This window comes from Rhizopus microsporus, assembly GCF_002708625.1.
Source record: "Rhizopus microsporus ATCC 52813 unplaced genomic scaffold scaffold_1, whole genome shotgun sequence".
Taxonomy (NCBI): domain Eukaryota; kingdom Fungi; phylum Mucoromycota; class Mucoromycetes; order Mucorales; family Rhizopodaceae; genus Rhizopus; species Rhizopus microsporus.
The window spans coordinates 203626-222127 of record NW_019671916.1 but is presented as its reverse complement, the minus strand read 5'-3'; the positions used below and the strand labels follow the sequence as shown (position 1 = coordinate 222127).

Below are 18502 nucleotides of genomic sequence, written 5' to 3'. Positions count from 1 at the left end.
GATTACAATCGTTTATCTCAATGTCAGTCCTTAAGCAGACATTGTTCTACGACACTGAGAACCACAGTACAGCCTGTCCAATCTGTGACGCAGCGTTTGAATAAATACTCCGGTTTGTTTTTCTATTAGAGAATAATGGGTTGGATTTACTCGCTTATGCATTCAATTAACACTACGTAAGTACTTTGAAAGAATAATAATAATCGTCACTTTTATAATTTTTTTTATTAGTGTTAAAAACACTTATTCCCTAATTACAACCCAAAGGAGTAAGTGTAACATACACACGTGTACAACAAAAAAGTGGTTTTGAATGTAGGGTATGTGAAGATTCAAGAGAACTTGACAACATGGTAAACTCGCTTTGCAATGGGAAGAGAATTCAGGGTTGGCCTAAAACCATACCATAACCCAAGAAGCGCGCTAAACTCTGCTATTATGAACACTAAGTTTGTGATTAAATAAAAATATTATTTGCTCTCTTTTACTCTTTAATGTTATAATCAGTTTACTGACAAAGGAAAAACACCGCATATCGTGCTTGGAATCAACTTATTCTGATGACTATGCTTCACAAATAGATCCTGAATCTATATATCCTCTACGCATCTTCAAAAATTATTGGATCTTCAAACAAGAGACAGTGATTTCCAAGTTTGTTGTCTTTGTCAAGATCAGCCATCAGAATAGCATTCAACATAGACATAGATTCACTCAATAACTACTTTAAGGGCTTGCCTGAACCTGACAGCAACCATCTGGAGAAACACCAATTGGCAGCTAAGCTGGATGATCTGTTGAACAGCGGTAACGGCTACGTATCGCTAGGAAATGTAGTCTCTATGGGGAAATACATATTAATAATCCTTTATCTACACGACGAGCGAAATATGAGAGGATCTAAAATTATAGAGCTATGCACGCTCGCGTAAACAGCTTTATTGACCTGGGAAGTCTGTGGCCATTCTCTGTAGATATCACTGTTGATGGAACAGTTGTTTCAGATTCTTCACTTATTCGATGTTATTTGTTATTATCGTCAGAATGTGGTTTATTGGATTAATGATTAAGAAATAAGATAAAAGATAGTCTATTCGTCCTTGCCAGGTCTTTGCAAGTCCATGGCTTCAGCCATCTTGAAGAAAAGATCCCAGTTTTCAAATGTTTTTTTGAAAAGATCTGAGCTAGGACCTATGGGAGAAAATGAAGTCAGTTATAATCTTTTGGGGGTTATCATATCTTCTTACCATTAGAATAAATAAAGACATCACTCATAGAGTGAACACCTTGATCATGGTCATGAGGAAGGTTACCGCTCCATGGAAGACCAGCTAAGGTTAAAGTGAGTTGTAGCACTCGTCGTGCATATATGCATAATGTCTTACCTCCATTCTTTCCAGCGGCATCATTAGGGTTACCAATGTAATGGCCATTCTTATCTTTAACAGTGGGGTTACGGGGACCCTTGGTGGTAGTTTGCCATGCTTCAAAATGGTCAGGGCCATTAGATGTACCAGCAGCCAATGTGATCTTGGGAGACTAGAAAGGATTATTAGTTGTTGTTTTTTTTTTTCTTTAAAAAGAGATTAGACACTCACAAAGTTATCAGGGAAGCCATCGTTGTTTTTATCAAAGTAGCCAGGGAATCCAGCACGTGCATAAGTACCAATGGAGTTACGCATCTCACCATTACTATTGTGGTTGCGGATATAGTTTTGGTCAATAGTACCCCAGACGTCAAAGGAGTGAGCATGGTCAGCAGTAACAAGAATCAAGGTATCTTCATATTCGCCATTTTTCTATTTCGAATTTGTTAATAGTTCCTCCGATGAATAGAAGAGCATATTTTTACCTTGAGCCATTTGATGGTGTTCTTGATAGTAACATCAAGTTCAATAAGTTCAGCCCAAGCACGAGGAAAATCGAATGTGTGAAGCTGCTTATCAACAGAGGCGGCCTCAGACATCATGAAGAAACCATGATCACCACCACGTTTCTTCAAGACTTCTAAAGCAGCAATCGTCATTTCAGAGAGGCCAGGTTGCTCAGAGCCTAAAGCGTCCTTGCCACTCAAGTCAGGGCGAGCCTTGTTGCCAACAGTGTTGTTGATATACATATTTCTTTCAAACCAACTATAGACGATGTCAAGATTAGTGGTAAGACTTTTTTATAGAGATATTTAATACTTTACACGTCGAGGTTGCCAGTGCGGAAGACACCCAAGAGCTTGTCATTCTTCTTCTTATTGGACAAGAGCTCCTTCTTGTTGAAAACAAGGTTATAGCCAGCCTTCTTGAAGTCCTTGTAATAATCATTGCCATTTAAGGCTTTGGAGCCCTTAAAGTACTCGGCGCCGCCAGTTAACCAGACATCAGGAAGAACTATTGAATGTGAGATCGAGCAACAAAAATGATTTAGGGTACTTACCAGCCTTAGTCCAGTTATGAACACCGTGCAAGAGTTGATCTGTGATTTCAGCAGCAGTATGTCTTTGACGAGTGTGAGAGATGAAGGCAGAGGGAGTAGCATCTTGGCCAAAAGCAGTAGAAACAATACCAATGGCTTTCTTGGGTTGACGACGACGAATCAATTCGGTAATCAATTCAACCTTGGGATCATCGAAGGGATCACTGGAGGAGTCAGCGTAAACACCCAAGGCATTGACGGAACTCTTGTGGCCAGTAGCATAGGAAGAGGCAGAGTTTGCAGAGTCTGTTAAAAGACTGTCGACAGAGTTGGTAATGACGTGACCAAGGTTATCAAAGTCTTCAAATGAAAGCAAGCTATGATATTTACCAGAAGTGTGCTTACGAGCAAGAGCACGAGCAGCGGTGATCATCTAGATGATATCATGGGTTATCAAACATTGGATGACATTGCTTTATATACTTACACCAACATTAGTACCATCAGAAATAAATAAAATAACATTCTTTGCCTTCTTTTTGGGCTTCTTGGGCTATGGTCATTGTTATTAAAACTATACATGGCAAGTAGAAAAAAAAAAGTGTTACCTGGACAACTTCGTATTGTACAGTATATGATTTCTTGGGCCCATATTGGACTTTGACCTCATAAGTACCAGGTTCAGTAAGCTTCAATTTTCTCCAAGCACGTGAAGCAACAGCAACTTCAACAGGCTTACGACCATTTTGAAGATCAGAAGCATACTGTGTTTCAATTGAATCAGTCCAATTGAACTTCCAGCTTTCAAGCTTGGGTTCGGACTTGAGCTTGAAGAACTTGTTGAGATCGACCCAATTACCCTTATTCTTGCGGATGGTTGTCTTAAAGTGTTTGTAAGGAGCAGGAGTAGGCTTGGACCTATCCTTGTCGTAGGCATGAAGTTCAACTCTCAAATCAAAGTATGCGCCAGGAAGGAAAGTTGATCTAGTAAGTCATGAGTATATAGCAAATATTAAATGCTCAAGTTAATTTACACATCAGGAGGGAAAATACAAGCATGAGGATCAGGACAAGCACCTAAACGGGGAAATTGACCTTCAGGATCGACGGGCCTTGAGGCAAAAGATTGCTGGTGGTGATTGTGTGCGCCAGCCAAGACAGTAGAGGAAGCAGCAGCTAAAGAAAGAACAGCAACAAGAAGTCCTTTCATGATAAAAGAAAGAAATGGGTTGACAGACAACAAAAGGGGAAAAGCTCCTTTTCTTTATATACATTGACCATCGTTTTTTAGAACGTGAAAGGAATCACGCACAAGGTTTATTAGTCCCTGCATCTTGACCAGCCATTGTGCCATAATCTATCCACGTTGCCTAGCAGCTGTTTGACAATACATGTCATTGGAAAGTTACACTAAAATGGTCATACAATTTATACCTGGTAATTGAAATGGAACCATTTTCCTTTTTCTACTTGTGATACATGGGTGCTTGCCATAGTCACTATACAAAATATATCTACTATATAAAACAGTATGTGTAAGCATATAATGGTTGTATGCAAATAAGGAGACGTGCTTTGTGGTCTATGAGGAGTGAAGGAGCGGACAATAATGGGAATAAAGCTACAGCAGCCGTTTGCACGTGCGCAGACTATAGATTTTTATTTCAATGACTGACTTTGAACCTTTTCTTTTTGTAATCAAGAACATTGTAATCCTGGCATGGCACAAGTTGGTCGATTTACGTGAATATTCGAAAATAATGAGGCATATATTGAAAAGTATCGTAATGAAAAAGTCAAAAACTGATTTACAAGTAAAAGAATGTACTTTCTCCTTTGGATATTTTATCTGATCCATTGTGGGCTCTCTTTGAGAAGGCTTATAAATAATAAATCTTAAAACATTTCAATTAAGAAAATGAATGAAGCTTATTAAACTAGCAACTACAGAAAATAAAAAACAGAAACCAAAGCATTAGACGCTTTGTTCTGTGACTAATCAAATCCTAACTCTATTCAATCAAATAAGGTTTGCAAAGTATGCTTAAGCTGAAAGAGGATATCGAAAAGAAAAAACCTTTTCCAACCCAACTAGTCAGTGATCTTGCCTTATACCACAGCTACTATGTTGATGCCTTCAGCCGATGATCAATACAGCATTTTTATTTCATCCATTTCTCTAGACTTCAAAGCATTGACTTATGGATACCTCTCTTAACTTGCCCAGCTTTTCAAGGTTGATGATACACTTTGGCTATTGACTATCTGATAGCGTCCGTTCTACCGGAAGAGGCAATAGCGTACAGTAAAATTTCATTTTTGAACTCTTCCAACTCAAGCTATGACACTCGTTGTCTTGATATTACGGCTATGCTTGCTGCTTTTATCACTTTTTTAGTGACGTATAGAAACAAAAAGATTAAAATATAGGGTAAAAAGAATTTTATTGATATTTTATATTCTGGCATTATGAGGCTTCTTTAAACTGCTGCTAGTAGTGTTTTCTGGGTTTGCGTATACGGTTGAAAATACGTCCTAGTCTTCGAAGAGGTTGTCGTTTTCGCAATAGATTCTCTCCAATGTCAAAGCCATCCGAGAATGCAGGTTCAGCACCTTCGTCAATACCCCCAACAGCAGGAGGATTTGGACCACTACCAACAGAAACAAAAGGAGCTACTTCATCACTGAATGGAGAATCAAAAGAACTTTGACCATCTTGAGGAGCAGGAGCAGCAAAGCCAATAGCTACAAGAGAAGCACAAATAGTAAGAGTAACAAGCTTGATTTGCATTTGAGTAAAAAAATATAAATCCAAACAACTGTTGTGTCCTTTTTTTGCGTAAAATATTGCTCTTCTTTTATATTAATCAGATTCATGTAGACACTGCTATATGACTATTTATTATTGGCTATAAGAACATTTGGTTAAATGAATGTCTCTGTTTTTCTTTGTTTGTTGACCACTTTTTCATAAATGCATAAAATACAGGCTGCATATTAGCTGCACGTACAACTGATCATGAGTCAACTTTTCTCCACACATTAATTTGCTTGAACTGACAAAGACAGCTATAACGTAAGAAAGAAAAACACATGTAAATGCATGCTCTTGGGTACGTGGATCCAAACTTGTTGGTATGCATTTAATTGAATAAACATAACCTTTATTTAATGATACACAAATAAGCGCAAGAATAAAAAAGATCAGTTGTCCGTTAGGAATTAATATAAAAAAAAAAAAACTTCTCTGGATTCAAGAGTAGTGAAAGAGTATTCATAAGAAATAACAGTGGAGCTTTTACAGCCCCAGGCATAAGCAGTCGTCGGCGTATATTAAGGCTGTTAATAGCACGGTTCATCGAGAGTGGTTATGCGAGCTATTTAATGCCTGGCCTAGGCTTGCTATCAAACAGTCAGCCTAATCGCCAGTGTAGAAACGCGTGTATATGAATGCTGTCGCTGTTTTTAATAATCATGGTGCCAAAAAGGAAATGAAGAAGTCACCAACATCGTTGCCATATCTTCTTATACTTATCTCCCTTCGTGTCCTGTGGCCGTCTTCAATAATATACTGATAGCATTGCTGCTTCTGTTCGCATCATTGGCTGTTTCCTTGATAGCCTTTTCTCTGAATTTTCAAAAGTTTGGATAAATTTGAGCGTTACACAGCAAACGTATCACAGCTTGTGTTTAGAGGAAAGGGAGGGGGAGATGATACCGTTAAAAAAAACGAAAGTGACCTGGCGGTGTTATCGTAAGTGAACAATTAACACTATGTATTTACAGTATATGTTAGACTAGAGTGTCGAAAAGAGTGGATTATGGCACAAGCCATATTGTACGCTTTGTAAAAAGACATGGCCGTCTTAACATCATGATTCAATTAGAGGATATGGCGGACAATCCTTCATCATTGGAAGGTATAATAGACAATAGATGTCATATCAAGCACGATTTTCCCTTGTGAGCTTCATGTTTTTAATGTAAGCCGATTTCCGGATATTTTTAAATATATTTTGTTGTTCTTCAAAATCAATTTTTATTGTCCATGTATATACACTTTTTTCATTAGTAATTCGCACATATTACAAGATCAATAACAATTAACGCTTTAGTTGACTTTCTATGTCCTCTTTACTATTTAAAAGACAACGTGTAATAATACATAAAATGAGCTTGATATTTTTGAGTATAAAATAAATGTGGTCAATGCTTTTTATAAATGAAACACTGTTAGAGACTTTGTTTAAAAAGTCTGATATTGACTTCTTTTTCTTTTCTTCTTTGGACCAAAAAGTAAGAGCAGCTATTCCCCAGCTAGCCCTAACATATATTATATTTTTCACTCTTGTAAAAAAAACTGACGTGTAGTATTATAGATTGCCCATCGAAACTAATCCGGCGTTGGCTGGGAGTAGTTTGGTGCTTACCAAACTTTGGTCCTACACACTCCTTCAACCCCTTCCGCTCCTTTGGTTTTGGTCTCTTGCTTTCTCTTGTTCTCTTTTTTCTTTCTTTTCTTGCTCTTTCCGGGGCGGTTATCGCCAACCCAACCCAGGATACACTTCGGGTAAGATATTAATAACCTCTTTTACATGTTTACTCACCCTTCTTATTTCTCTTTTTCTCTTATGAATTTTCTTCTTTATAATGTAAGTATTTAATATCATTATAATAATTGATGTACTAATCATTTCTTTATCCATTCTTTTACTTCTTGTGGGCTCTCTTTTATCATTATTTGTTATCTCTTATTATTTTTTGTTGTTTGAAATTATCTTTTTTTTATCAGTGTGCGAATAGAGTGTACTACTATCAATTGTCTACTGACATTTTCTGATCAACTAAGCTTAGATTAATAGTCTGTGATCTCATGACAAATAATATTCGTTTCTTTATTTATTTAAAGCAATTCAAACTGTAGGAGATAAAGAAATTTTTATAGACCAATCGTTCATTTAGAGTAACTAAATAAATAAGCTGTATATAGACATGCTTGCACCTGAATAAACAAGAATTCCATATAAAGCAACCCGTTTCATTATATTGAAGTTCAGAAATACACAGTAAGGACTTTTCCTTTTCTTTTTCACTTCTTTTCTATTTCATAATACATGGCCTTTGAGAATTGGCAATTGGGACTAATTGGATTAGTATCTGGACTGATTTTGGCCTTGATTTTATTCACATTGTATTTTTGCTTCAGACGACATCAATTGTCAAAAGCCAGAAAGGCTGCTATGCGCGAAATGATCAATATTGACGAAATCTTAGCTTTAGAGAGCGTACTCGGGAAAGAACCAGATCACACGACACAATTACCTCAATTATCAGATGAGCAGCCAGTTGATGAGGTACAAACAGCACTATCACCTTCCCAGCAACAAAGACAAAGAAAACAACTACCTCCGCTTGAGCAAGAAGAACCAAAAAGGGAGCCTAGAAGAGAGTTTTCATTATCCCCCGTGCCAGATCATGAGAACACCATTCAGTCAATGACGCCGCTGTCTAATATATCCCGTTCGAGCATTCACAGTCATCGAATGTCTGCAACAGTGCAAGCTGGAATTGCTCAGACGTGGAGAGGACCAACCCCACCATGGACAATGAATAAGGGCTAAAAATAGATATTCTTCCTTGGATTTATGCTTTCTGGACTGGTTCTAATTGCTATCCCGAGATCAAATATCAATAAAATCTGAACATATAATAATATTTCCTTATAACTGGATTCACTTTTCTTCTTCTTCTTCATTTCCATTCATTATGTCCGCACCATTCTACCTAGCGGATATTGGCGAAGTAATTATGGAATGGCATCGCGTTAACGATCGCGGGGGTGTTGGCCAAAGACCTGTTTATAGAGTCGAATGTGGTGACTGCTCTACGGTCCTAAGTGATCGCTGTATGCGTGTAAATAGGAAAATAATTAACTGACATATGTTGACATTTGATTTAAAAATAAATTCTATAGGCTGCTTTATTATCCGATAAAAAAACAGTGATCTATTCGACTGATATGCAGCCTACCACGTAAGAAGATACGGTTGATAGCAGATCAAATATTGAACAAACATTAGTGTAGGATACATCTACGGAGACTATTCTGCGCCTTGCTGTGGATGTAGATTGCGTGACATAGCTTGTATAACTTGGTAAAAAGATGTCTTGTTACGGTAATCAGTAGCTAACAATATCATATAGTGGCAAAGAACTTGGGTATAATATTACCTTTCCATGCACAGAGTGTCTATCTTCGGAAAACAATAGCCATTATTGGATGTTCCGAGAGTGTAATGTCACATCGAAACAGATTTTATTTGAAGGTAACATAAAATACTATTAAAAGTAAGCAAACTCACAAAGTATTTATAAAATAAGCGGCGTATGATTTACATATTCCTCTGCCTTGGGCCTTTGTCTGTTCTCCAAGCAATTGTGGAGGCGAGAATTTCATTGGTGACTATATAGAAGCAGCCAAACGATCTTGCGAATTATCTGTTATTCTGCCATCTTTTGTCCCTCTGTGTATTCGGAATCCTCGGATGATGTATATTGAGGGTCAAACAAGAGACAGTATAAAGTATGATTGCGTAAACATCGAGTATATGCGATAAATAAATAAAGCAAACGTTGTGTTAAAATGGACGTGCAGGTTCCCAATATTCAGCTGTCGGTTGTGGAGAGATGCATAAAGCTTCCATCATTTGTTGTTCGGATTTCTTAAAAAACTCCCAACTGCTTCTTTCTGTCTGATTGAACATGTAACCTCGCTTGAGAATTTGAACACATCGAAACATGTAGGCTCTAGATATATTGATCTCTTCAGCACTCAGATAAGTATATACACCATTTTTTGTCAGTTCATCATCATTCATATCCAAGCATGCATTTCTTCTATGTATTTCCCATGCACACATCAAGATTCCTAAATTCACGTTGCATGTATCCAAGGCATTGCATAGATATTCTAATAGGCGAACAACTATCCGGGCAGACTTGAAGCATACTTGATGAGCATGTAGCTTAAGGATATTGTAATTTACTTGGGATGATGAGTGTTCAGTAGGTGCATAGTCTAGTAATGAGTCTGTCTGTGATCTACTTCCCTGTAGGCTGGGCAAATAAGGTTCATACAGTCCTATATGTGACTGATAGAATAAAACAGCTAAACAAACTGAATGAATGCTGCATTGACTACAGTTGTCCAATCTTCGCTTAAACTCCAGATCGTCCAAGTCTTCGTTAAATACCGACATAGGCAAGCGATAGTCTGGATCGACTTTTTGAAAATAGAGTTGTTTCAGCCCTTCTTCGGTTTTCATGATTAACGAAACAGGTATATTATCATCTACCCCGTGTCGAACACGTCTATAATAAGGAGACATCACCTTTCCTATCAGGTTCAGACAGTGTCTTTCCGCAATAGATCGAGCAATAGCTGGAGGCTCATCTGGCAATACAGTGGCGTCATACTCTACAGAATATTCGTATTTTTCCATATTGTCTTGCTTCCTATTTCCTATGTTGCGACCTGATTTTATTTCGACTGGCATACCTCGCTTATTATTGATGTATTGGAGCACTGTGATAACATATTGTAGAGCGACTCCTTGCCTTTTAAACGTAATATATTCTCCTTTATCGCATAAACTAGGGTCCTTGTATGTCGTTTCGGCTAATATCTGCCGTATTCGCATAGCCATTTCCAAATACATTTTAGCCTCTTGAGGGTATAATAGGTTTGCTTTATAAGTAGCCAAAAAGGTAAAAGTCATCATTGTCTCCAGGCTAATCTCATCAAATTTAGCTTCGATTAATTCCCTTGCTTTATCGTAAAATCTTTCCCCAAGGATTATCCGTTCTTGACTAGCAAATAGCTTGATGATGTGCCTGCATCTCTCACTTAGCACAGTTGCACAAAGAGCGTAAACTACCGGCGATAATTTATCCGTACTTTTGATAAACATTTTAAAAAAGGTATGTTGGTGAAAGACGACTCGGCGTAAGAACTGACATGAAAAATAAATGCGCATCAGCTGTGGGATGATATTCTGTAGCGGATAATTATGACTGCGTGATGCATAGGTTATTGTAGCTAATTGCCCTTGTTTGTTCATTTCTATGCATTTCAAAACGGCAAGAAAGGCTCCAGTCCGAAGCTTGCTTGGAAGTTTCTGTCGTTGGATAAACTCGATATGATCATTTAATATGGTTTGCGTTGTCAATGAAAAGTGCTCTGCTGCAATTGTTTGGATAGACTGTAGTAGTCCAGCATATGTTTTGATATCTGTATGAATTGATATAGATCCGTTGTTGATAGTGAGTCGCCAATTGACATCATCTTTTGTGTCGTTAGTGCTCTTGTTATTGTTGTCTTTAATCCTAGCTCTTTGCCTGATGGCACAAAGATGATGTTCCATGTTTGTCAATACATCTCTAAGAGCATCTACTTCAAGTTGTAATTGATAATAATTGACATCTCGAATATGATCAGCACTTGGAACAGCTACAGGCTGTAAATAATGACATTTGGTCCCAAGCTTTTGACATCTAAGCTACTGCATAAGTTCCCCATTTTACAGTTTGCAGTAATTCATTTATACCTCTCGCAAGGTAATTCCCCTGTACACTTCTTTTTTCTTTCTCTACAGCCTTTTATATACATGTTAGTTATAGGCATACATACACGATATACACAATACCTTCACAGGGTGTCTTTTTGCCTCTTTTGTTCATTAACAAAAAAAGAAGTGTTGCCAGTGCCAAACGGCGGTACTCAAAAAACTCACAGCGGTTTTGTGACACTCTAGCTTGCCACACCCAAATTATGGGTTTGTAAAGCTCCCAACAGAGTTGTCTGATGGTATTTTGAAGAATATAAGCAGGAACATCTTAATTAGCTTCAATTATTCTTGCTTTCTTTTCGAGCCCTTGGCGTTGTCAAGTTGATTTTGCTTCACTTTTCTTTTGAATAGAGCTCAGAACTACTCAATTGAGTTTAGCTCAGGGGGAATATGGATATACAATCATCTGAATCCCTCAATAGTAAAAATTTATGCAAAGAGAGATTATATTAACGCATATCAATAAGAATAAGCGAAATAAAGGACAGTTCTGTCGAATGTTTAGAAGATAGTATTGCATTTTCAGCAGAAGGCTCCACTAGTGTTATATTGATCATAATGGCGCGAATAGCACTTAGACATATTATTATTGAACTTGTTCTTCACTGTTTCTTTCACACACAGTGCTTAATGGATGGGTTGAACAAATTTCCAAGAAGTTATGAAAAGAGCGATCGTCACAATGTAACATTCATAGAGAGTTTATGCAACTTTAATGTAAAAATGGTCAATGAGCGAAGTTTAAATCTTGACGAATCAATTTTAACACTTTGTGCCAATAGTTTTTAAATAGGCGACTATGGTTTTTATAGTTATTGACTTCTTTTCTTTCACCTAAATTCATAATGCAAGGAATCTCTGACGAAAATTTGAGGACACCACGCTTAATGTTACGAACATATAAAGCAAGTGACCATGATCAAATAGACCATCTATTCTATAGCACTTACTTTGTCTTGGTACCCGAAGGGGTCAAGAGTAAGTTAAAGTCACCGCTGTTCTGGGTAATCTGGTTTGGCTTCTACTCTTACCTAATGGCTATCGTACCTATCCTTCTTGCGGACCTCAGCGTACCCAGCTGGGCTTCTACGGCATTAAAGGTCTTTTTGACTATTTCTTGGTTTCTCGTTTCCTTTGCAGGTGTTTTTGTATTCACTGACCGTTTTGAAGCAGTTGATCAAGTAGAGCAGGCTCGTATGAATGATTTGAGTGACCCAGAGATTTATTACTTGAATTGGGTAAAAGAAGAAATCGAATTGGAAGAAGAATCCATTTCGACAAGTGATGGTAAAAGACGAGTAACATTTGATAAGGACGCCAAGCCTGCCACGGAGATAAAAAGAAGTCAGAAACCAGTCGAAGAACAAACTCCTTCTCACTTTTGGGTACTCACTTTGGACAATAAGCCATGTGGTATGATTGGTTTAGCGCATTATAGAGAGAGATTATATTCCAACAGGCCTACCCAACCACCAGCATGGAAATTGATGTCCGCAGCTGTTCTTCGTAGATATCGTTTACCAGTGCCTGAATACTTGAACGACCTTTACAACAAGATGCCACCAAGCATCTTTACAGAGCCACATGAGGAAAAGGTGGCTACTCTTCAACGGTTGGCTATCAGAAATGAGTTTCAAGGAAGTGGACTGTCCACACTTTTGATTGACAGGGCCATGGTATTCGCTCATGAAAAGGGATTAGAGCGTGTAGAAGCTGTTACGAATGAACTGCAAACAAAGGCTGCAGAAATATTACGTGTCAAGCATGGATTTACATTAATCAAGAAGCAAAAGAAGGGCTGGTTTGGTCAATATGAAAAAACTTGGTCTTGTAACGTAAATGATTGGATGGAGAGCCATCGTAAAGAAGCTCAGACGTTTATGCCAAATGAGCAATAGAATGAAAGAAATAGAAATAAAAAAAAACAAGCTTTTAGAAATGTCATTGCTTGACGATGGCTTGAGGGTAAAATGGTTTGTGAAGTTGAAGTGATTTCTTGTGAATATATATCCGTCAATAAAGCAAGTCATCGGAAATAAGGTAAACTATGTTTTAGATGAGTTGGCTCATATGAATTTTCAACCGTAGCTTACGTAAGATTAAACTTGGTTACAAGTATTTTTTTTTAATAAAAGTTATCCGATAGGGGCTGTTGATTGAAAAGCAGGTTTATTGCCAGTAAAGGAAGCATAAGGAACAGGATCGCGACAGTCAGAGCAACATGAACAATAAAAGACCTAATTTTGGTAAAACACAAAAACACGAGAAAATTCATATGATGCGAGCGTATGTTGAACGATAATACTCTCAATCACCGCCGTCAACTGTTTCACATGAATTCTGAGCAAAAAGAAGAAAAAAAAGGGTAAAAGATACAAGGAAGACATGATAGAAAATATGCAACAGGCTGAATTACAGATTATCAGCTGTTGAATAATAGTAAAGTGTAACCTTGATGGCTGGAGGGTTAGAAATGCCAACGATTCTGAATGGCATGCTTATTAACTTAATATCGTCTTTCTACGTGTATATTGAAGAATGTTACACTCTTTGACATATAGTCAATATACTTCGTACATAAGCCAAGATATTATTATTAAGCCCATAATCCTTATTCATAGCATCTATAATCTATTGTAATTGACAACAGTCATATCTAAGACAACTCATAAAATGCTGACAACCCTTATTCTTGCACATAAAAAGTCAGTTTCTTTTTTGTCATGAATCTCTTCCTTATTCTATTCATAAATGACCACAAAAGGCCTAATTCTATCTAGTCATATTCTTGTACCTCCACGGTAAGACTACGTATCCATCGATAATATCACACTTGGCCAACTCCTGCCCTGATAAAGTACGTGAAAAGAGACTGTGGGATACAAATTGATGAGAATTAAATTCACTTTACTTACAGTGGATTCCCTAGTTGGCGTGGTTTGTCGAATCAGCCATTTGTATCCTTTACAGTTTCCAGGTGACCAAGAGCTCATCACTAAGCAGCTATTACAAACATTGGAAGATGTATAGGACCACGGTTAATAATTGAAAGAGCAAGACTCAGTATATTAGACAAAGTGGTGGCATTTGATTTAGGTGTGAAGATGGTCCCATTCCTCCCTGTTTTCAAGTACAACCAAAGTCAACGAAACTCAAAGAAAAAAAAAAAAAGAAAACTTGACTCGGTTATTTTATACTTATCCCACCATATGTCTTTTCATTATATCTGTTCTCTCATATAACTTATAACTGAAAAAGTTAATGTGTTTAATAGCAGGAATATCGCGATTTGAAGTTCGTCTAGAGGCGTATGGAGAGCTCTCTTGTTATTTTAGTTATTTGATAAATCTTGTATAGATTGGTAGGGAGGGTGTGCTATCAGCAGAAGCTGAAGCTAGTTTAGCAGTACCTGTAGAATACTTTCATAGTTTCGCCCAGCATTCTATAAACTGACAAAATATTGTACTCGTGAAGATGATGTGTTCAATAGCTTTTGACAGAAGCAACAAAGCAAAGACATGTATTCATCGTTGGTCTAGAATATACTCACGGTTAAATAGAGTTTTGTTTACTGTCTCCGTTGGCCGCGGCTATGAATGCACCTGTTTATCCGATTTCCGAAAATTAATAACATCTGCAAGTTTAAAAAAAGGGAGCAGCATATAATTTTGATAAATCAGGCCCTTTCTTTTTTTTTGGTTTTAGCACTTGCATCATGTGTAGCATTCGTGTTCAAAAATAATAAAAGCAAGGTGAGGGATAAAAGTAAATACTTGATTATGATGTATAAAAAAAAAAAAGAATTGAGATAACCCATAACAATGAGAAAATCTTGTTATCATTGGTGTTGTCTCTAATGAAAGAAACAGGTTTGCTTACAACCAACGATCATTGTGACTGTTAAAGACCTTAGGTAGTTTAAGATGTGTCCTCTCTTTCCCTTTTTTTAGCTTCTTCTTTCTTGTATTCTTTAAGAATACAATAACAATACCTGACACAAACAAAATGAATAGATCAAAATCATCAAATGAACCAAGTCGACCCGTATTATCCATCAGTACAAGAAATCTTTCAAGAAGGAAAAGATGGTCAGGGCTAATATCAGCCAAAGAAAAAATCAAGTCTGACCTGCAGAGAATATCATCATTTGGACAAACTGAGGAATTTGTCAGTTCTCCCGAAAGTGAATATTCTGTGGCTTCCCAGACACAGCCAGCTCATAGACTGAAATCATCCGATACAATGACATCTCAAGAGAGCAGTAGCACTAACGGTAGTGCGAAAAAGAAGTTTTCTTTTCCTCACTTTCGTAGACATAATGATCTAACAGAAAAATCAACCTACGTACCTGAAGTCCCAGAACCTATCATGCCCCCATTGATCGCATCATCACCCGATGAGGTTTTATCACCTCCACCCTGGGAAGCCGAAGACATAAATAGAAAGAGACACTCATTAAGTGCAGCAAAATTGTATAGTTTTACATATCATGAAGAGGAAGAGGAAGAGGAAGAATTACCTGATACAGAAGAGGATGAAGAGTATCATTCTGATCCAGAGCTATTAAACAACAATAGCAATCTTAGTAGCATTTCATCTGATGTTACACTACATCCGGCCAGTATAGGTAACAGACACTCACTCCGTCGACGCTCAAGTTGCCCTAGTTATGATGCAATCTCCCTTAGCTCATCATCTTCTACTATGGTTGAGAAGGATATACTCTATGTGACGGAACAGCATACTCGTAACATGCTTTTACTTAAGAAGAATAGGCCCGTGGATAAAAAAGTAACCTTTAAACCATGTCAAAAGGTGATTGCACGTGCTGCCGAAGCTGCCGCGAATGGTGATACAGTATCTGGTCCAATATTTTTACCATTCTGTGAAGAAACGCTGAAATACACGTATATTCCTAATGTTTTTGATCCAGACACACGTGAACCTGTTCTTCAATTTACAAATATCAAGCCAAGAGAATATCAGCTTCGACGCAAAATGAATTGGAAGAAAGAAGCCAAAGCTTTGATGACATGGCATGATACCTTACAGATCTTGCTCAATCAACCGTCTGCTATACATTCTAGAATGCAACACATGGTAACCATGATGACAAACAATAGTAACCAAACTAACTCATCTCCTTAGACACCTGAAAAGCGAGAAAAGTATCAATTGACACGTAAATTTATTTTAAGAGAATTCTACACAACTGAAGTCAACTTTTGGAATCAACTGTATTACACAAAAATCGTATGTTTATAAACTTTCATATGAAATTAATAATAGTGGCTAACCTTGTCTATTTTAGGTATTTTATGATGCGCTTGTCAACGCCATTGGAAAAGAAAGTCGATATGCTCAGTTAAATGGCGCGGATGTTTTCGCTAACCTCTTTGATCTCATGAGATTTTCTGCCAAGTTAATTCATCGTTTGCGTCACCTTCAACTTGATAAGCGATCAACGGCTGATTCACCCAAGATCATTTATCCATTTGATGCTATGCCTCCATTAGTAGAGTGTTGTCATGGCGGACAACTGGGAAAAATATTATGCGATATGTCCGAAGATATGGTCGTCTTTTTAAGGAGTGCTATTGATTATAAAGAAAATAGAAAGTTACTACAGAATAAGATGTATGAAAACTATAGACAGGTAATTGTGATATTATGGAATTATAAAGCAGATCACTCATCTGTATACAGAGATTGTACAGTAAAAAAGAAACCAGTCAATTCTCTATGGAGGATTTCTTGATTATTCCTATTCAGCGAGTGGCTAGATATGGACTACTGTTAGCAGGTACTAATAGAAGCATGATGTAGTGATTAACGTACTTATTTTTTGCTCTGTTAGATCTTATTAGACATACTGATCCAAACATTCCAGATTATGCCTACTTAATTAGAGCGCACAGGATCATTACTAGTTTAGCCACTGCAATGAATTCAGTGCAAAAGAAATCAAAATAGCTTTTTGTATATATACACCCTTTCTCTCTCTCTTGTAGTTATATTGTTAACCATAATCATAATCATAATAAATGTATATTGTTTATTTATATAATGCCTCTTGTTTTATTTAATAAATAACGTCTAGTGTTTAATTGTGTGTGTAATGCTACATATGCTTATTTCTATAATCTATAATTTAGCTTTTCTACGCTTTTCTTGTTCTTGCTTGGTCAGTCGAACGAGGCCTTCTTGTGCAGTAGTAACAGCAAGTGTTCCATCCTTTGTAAAAATTCTACCAAACACAACACCACGTCCATTACTCGTTCTAGGACTATGCATGTGATACAATAACCAATCGTCTGCTCTGACTGGTGCATGAAACCACATAGAATGATCCAAGCTAGTAAGCATACCAACTCCACTTGAAGGTACACCATTTGCTGCCACTGTTGTATCAATAAATCCGCTGTCCGAAGCATAAGCAACGACACAGGCGTGAAGTCTCTTATCATCTCCTAATTTTCCTCTTGTTTTGAAATAACGATGCTATAAAAAAGTACGCACAATGAGCAATAATATAATCACTTTATATTCAATCACTTCTTACTCCTTCTGCATTAGGTTTCGTTATAAACTCTTGTCGATAATCTACAGGGGAACTTTCCTCGATTTTTGCCTGTATATATTCACGGTATTTAGGCGAAGAGTCTTCTTGTGCCAACAATTTCTTCAGTCGATCCAAGTCTCTATTTACAACAGTGAGCACATAAACACATGTCTGATAACTTATTACTTACGAAGGAAGGGATTCAGGAGGAGGAACCTTGGGCATTTCTGCCTGATGTGCCAGTTGGAAACTCTTGTCGTCGGGTTTAGCAAAACTGAAGCTACAAACAAAGATGGCTCTTCCCTTTTGGGAGGCAGTAACATATCTTGTCGCATAAGATTTTCCATCACGTAAGCGGTGTACCTGGTAAATGACAGGTACTTCCACATTACCAGCCAAGATAAAATAACTGTGAAGTGACTGCGATATGTCAGAAAAAGTATGTAGATGTATGATTTTTGCTTACATGAATATCAAATTCTTCCGCTACGGTATTAAAGGCTGCTCTTAGGGCTTGAGCCACAATCTATACTAAAATTAAGTCATTGCGCTCATCTTTCCATCTAAACTTTACCTGTCCACCAAAGACACCACGAGCACCAGCAGGTAACCAAAGCTCTTTGCTCATATACAGGTTGCTGTCTATTTCTTGTACTTCTACAGCATTGGCCATACGAATAGCAAAATCAGCATCATCATCTTCACCGTACTTGGCAGATATAATTGGTTTTCTATTATCACCAAAGGAGATGACAGCAGGGAACGTCGAGTTGGGCATAGTTATAAAAAGAGTAGAGTAAAATGTAATTAAAATGTTTGGCGGGGCTTTTATCGTTGACATATTGTGTCACCTTTTCTGATTAATCTGACTAACAGAAAATGGTTTTTCCGGATTGCTTATCTATAC

General features: G+C 37.4%; 8 protein-coding genes across 8 annotated transcripts; 4 read left to right on the top strand and 4 right to left on the bottom strand.

The window, feature by feature from the left end:
* Window positions 1–1090: 1090 nt before the first annotated feature.
* Window positions 1091–3616, bottom strand: RHIMIDRAFT_195595 (protein tyrosine phosphatase; the record flags this gene model as incomplete). The annotated part of the gene is made up of 10 exons (XM_023606056.1): window positions 1091–1191; window positions 1248–1355; window positions 1419–1539; window positions 1599–1799; window positions 1853–2132; window positions 2192–2381; window positions 2428–2839; window positions 2894–2950; window positions 3015–3390; window positions 3441–3616. The coding sequence occupies 10 exons, from the start codon at window positions 3614–3616 to the stop codon at window positions 1091–1093; spliced, it is 2022 nt and encodes a 673-aa protein (XP_023470649.1).
* Window positions 3617–4833: 1217 nt separating this feature from the next.
* RHIMIDRAFT_252525 (uncharacterized protein) lies at window positions 4834–5209 on the bottom strand. The gene has a single exon (XM_023610956.1). It carries the CDS (start codon window positions 5195–5197, stop codon window positions 4898–4900), a length of 300 nt encoding a protein of 99 aa, XP_023470648.1. The 5' UTR covers window positions 5198–5209; the 3' UTR covers window positions 4834–4897.
* A 2311-nt stretch (window positions 5210–7520) lies between these two features.
* RHIMIDRAFT_243079 (uncharacterized protein) lies at window positions 7521–8027 on the top strand (the record flags this gene model as incomplete). The annotated part of the gene is made up of 1 exon (XM_023609895.1): window positions 7521–8027. The coding sequence occupies one exon, from the start codon at window positions 7521–7523 to the stop codon at window positions 8025–8027; it is 507 nt and encodes a 168-aa protein (XP_023470647.1).
* Window positions 8028–8172: 145 nt separating this feature from the next.
* Window positions 8173–8752, top strand: RHIMIDRAFT_232384 (uncharacterized protein; the record flags this gene model as incomplete). The annotated part of the gene is made up of 4 exons (XM_023607733.1): window positions 8173–8319; window positions 8381–8439; window positions 8487–8561; window positions 8611–8752. The coding sequence occupies 4 exons, from the start codon at window positions 8173–8175 to the stop codon at window positions 8750–8752; spliced, it is 423 nt and encodes a 140-aa protein (XP_023470646.1).
* A 292-nt stretch (window positions 8753–9044) lies between these two features.
* RHIMIDRAFT_232383 (uncharacterized protein) lies at window positions 9045–11145 on the bottom strand (the record flags this gene model as incomplete). The annotated part of the gene is made up of 3 exons (XM_023607732.1): window positions 9045–10959; window positions 11013–11061; window positions 11112–11145. The coding sequence occupies 3 exons, from the start codon at window positions 11143–11145 to the stop codon at window positions 9045–9047; spliced, it is 1998 nt and encodes a 665-aa protein (XP_023470645.1).
* A 922-nt stretch (window positions 11146–12067) lies between these two features.
* Window positions 12068–12931, top strand: RHIMIDRAFT_243077 (uncharacterized protein; the record flags this gene model as incomplete). Its single annotated transcript, XM_023609894.1, has 1 exon — window positions 12068–12931. One exon carries the CDS (start codon window positions 12068–12070, stop codon window positions 12929–12931), a length of 864 nt encoding a protein of 287 aa, XP_023470644.1.
* A 2107-nt stretch (window positions 12932–15038) lies between these two features.
* On the top strand, window positions 15039–17006 carry RHIMIDRAFT_243076 (Dbl homology domain-containing protein; the record flags this gene model as incomplete). The annotated part of the gene is made up of 5 exons (XM_023609893.1): window positions 15039–16133; window positions 16182–16286; window positions 16345–16689; window positions 16740–16836; window positions 16891–17006. 5 exons carry the CDS (start codon window positions 15039–15041, stop codon window positions 17004–17006), a joined length of 1758 nt encoding a protein of 585 aa, XP_023470643.1.
* A 171-nt stretch (window positions 17007–17177) lies between these two features.
* Window positions 17178–18373, bottom strand: RHIMIDRAFT_232380 (acyl-coenzyme A thioesterase 8-like protein; the record flags this gene model as incomplete). The annotated part of the gene is made up of 5 exons (XM_023607731.1): window positions 17178–17534; window positions 17596–17734; window positions 17786–18015; window positions 18062–18121; window positions 18170–18373. 5 exons carry the CDS (start codon window positions 18371–18373, stop codon window positions 17178–17180), a joined length of 990 nt encoding a protein of 329 aa, XP_023470642.1.
* Between the last annotated feature and the right edge of the window lie 129 nt (window positions 18374–18502).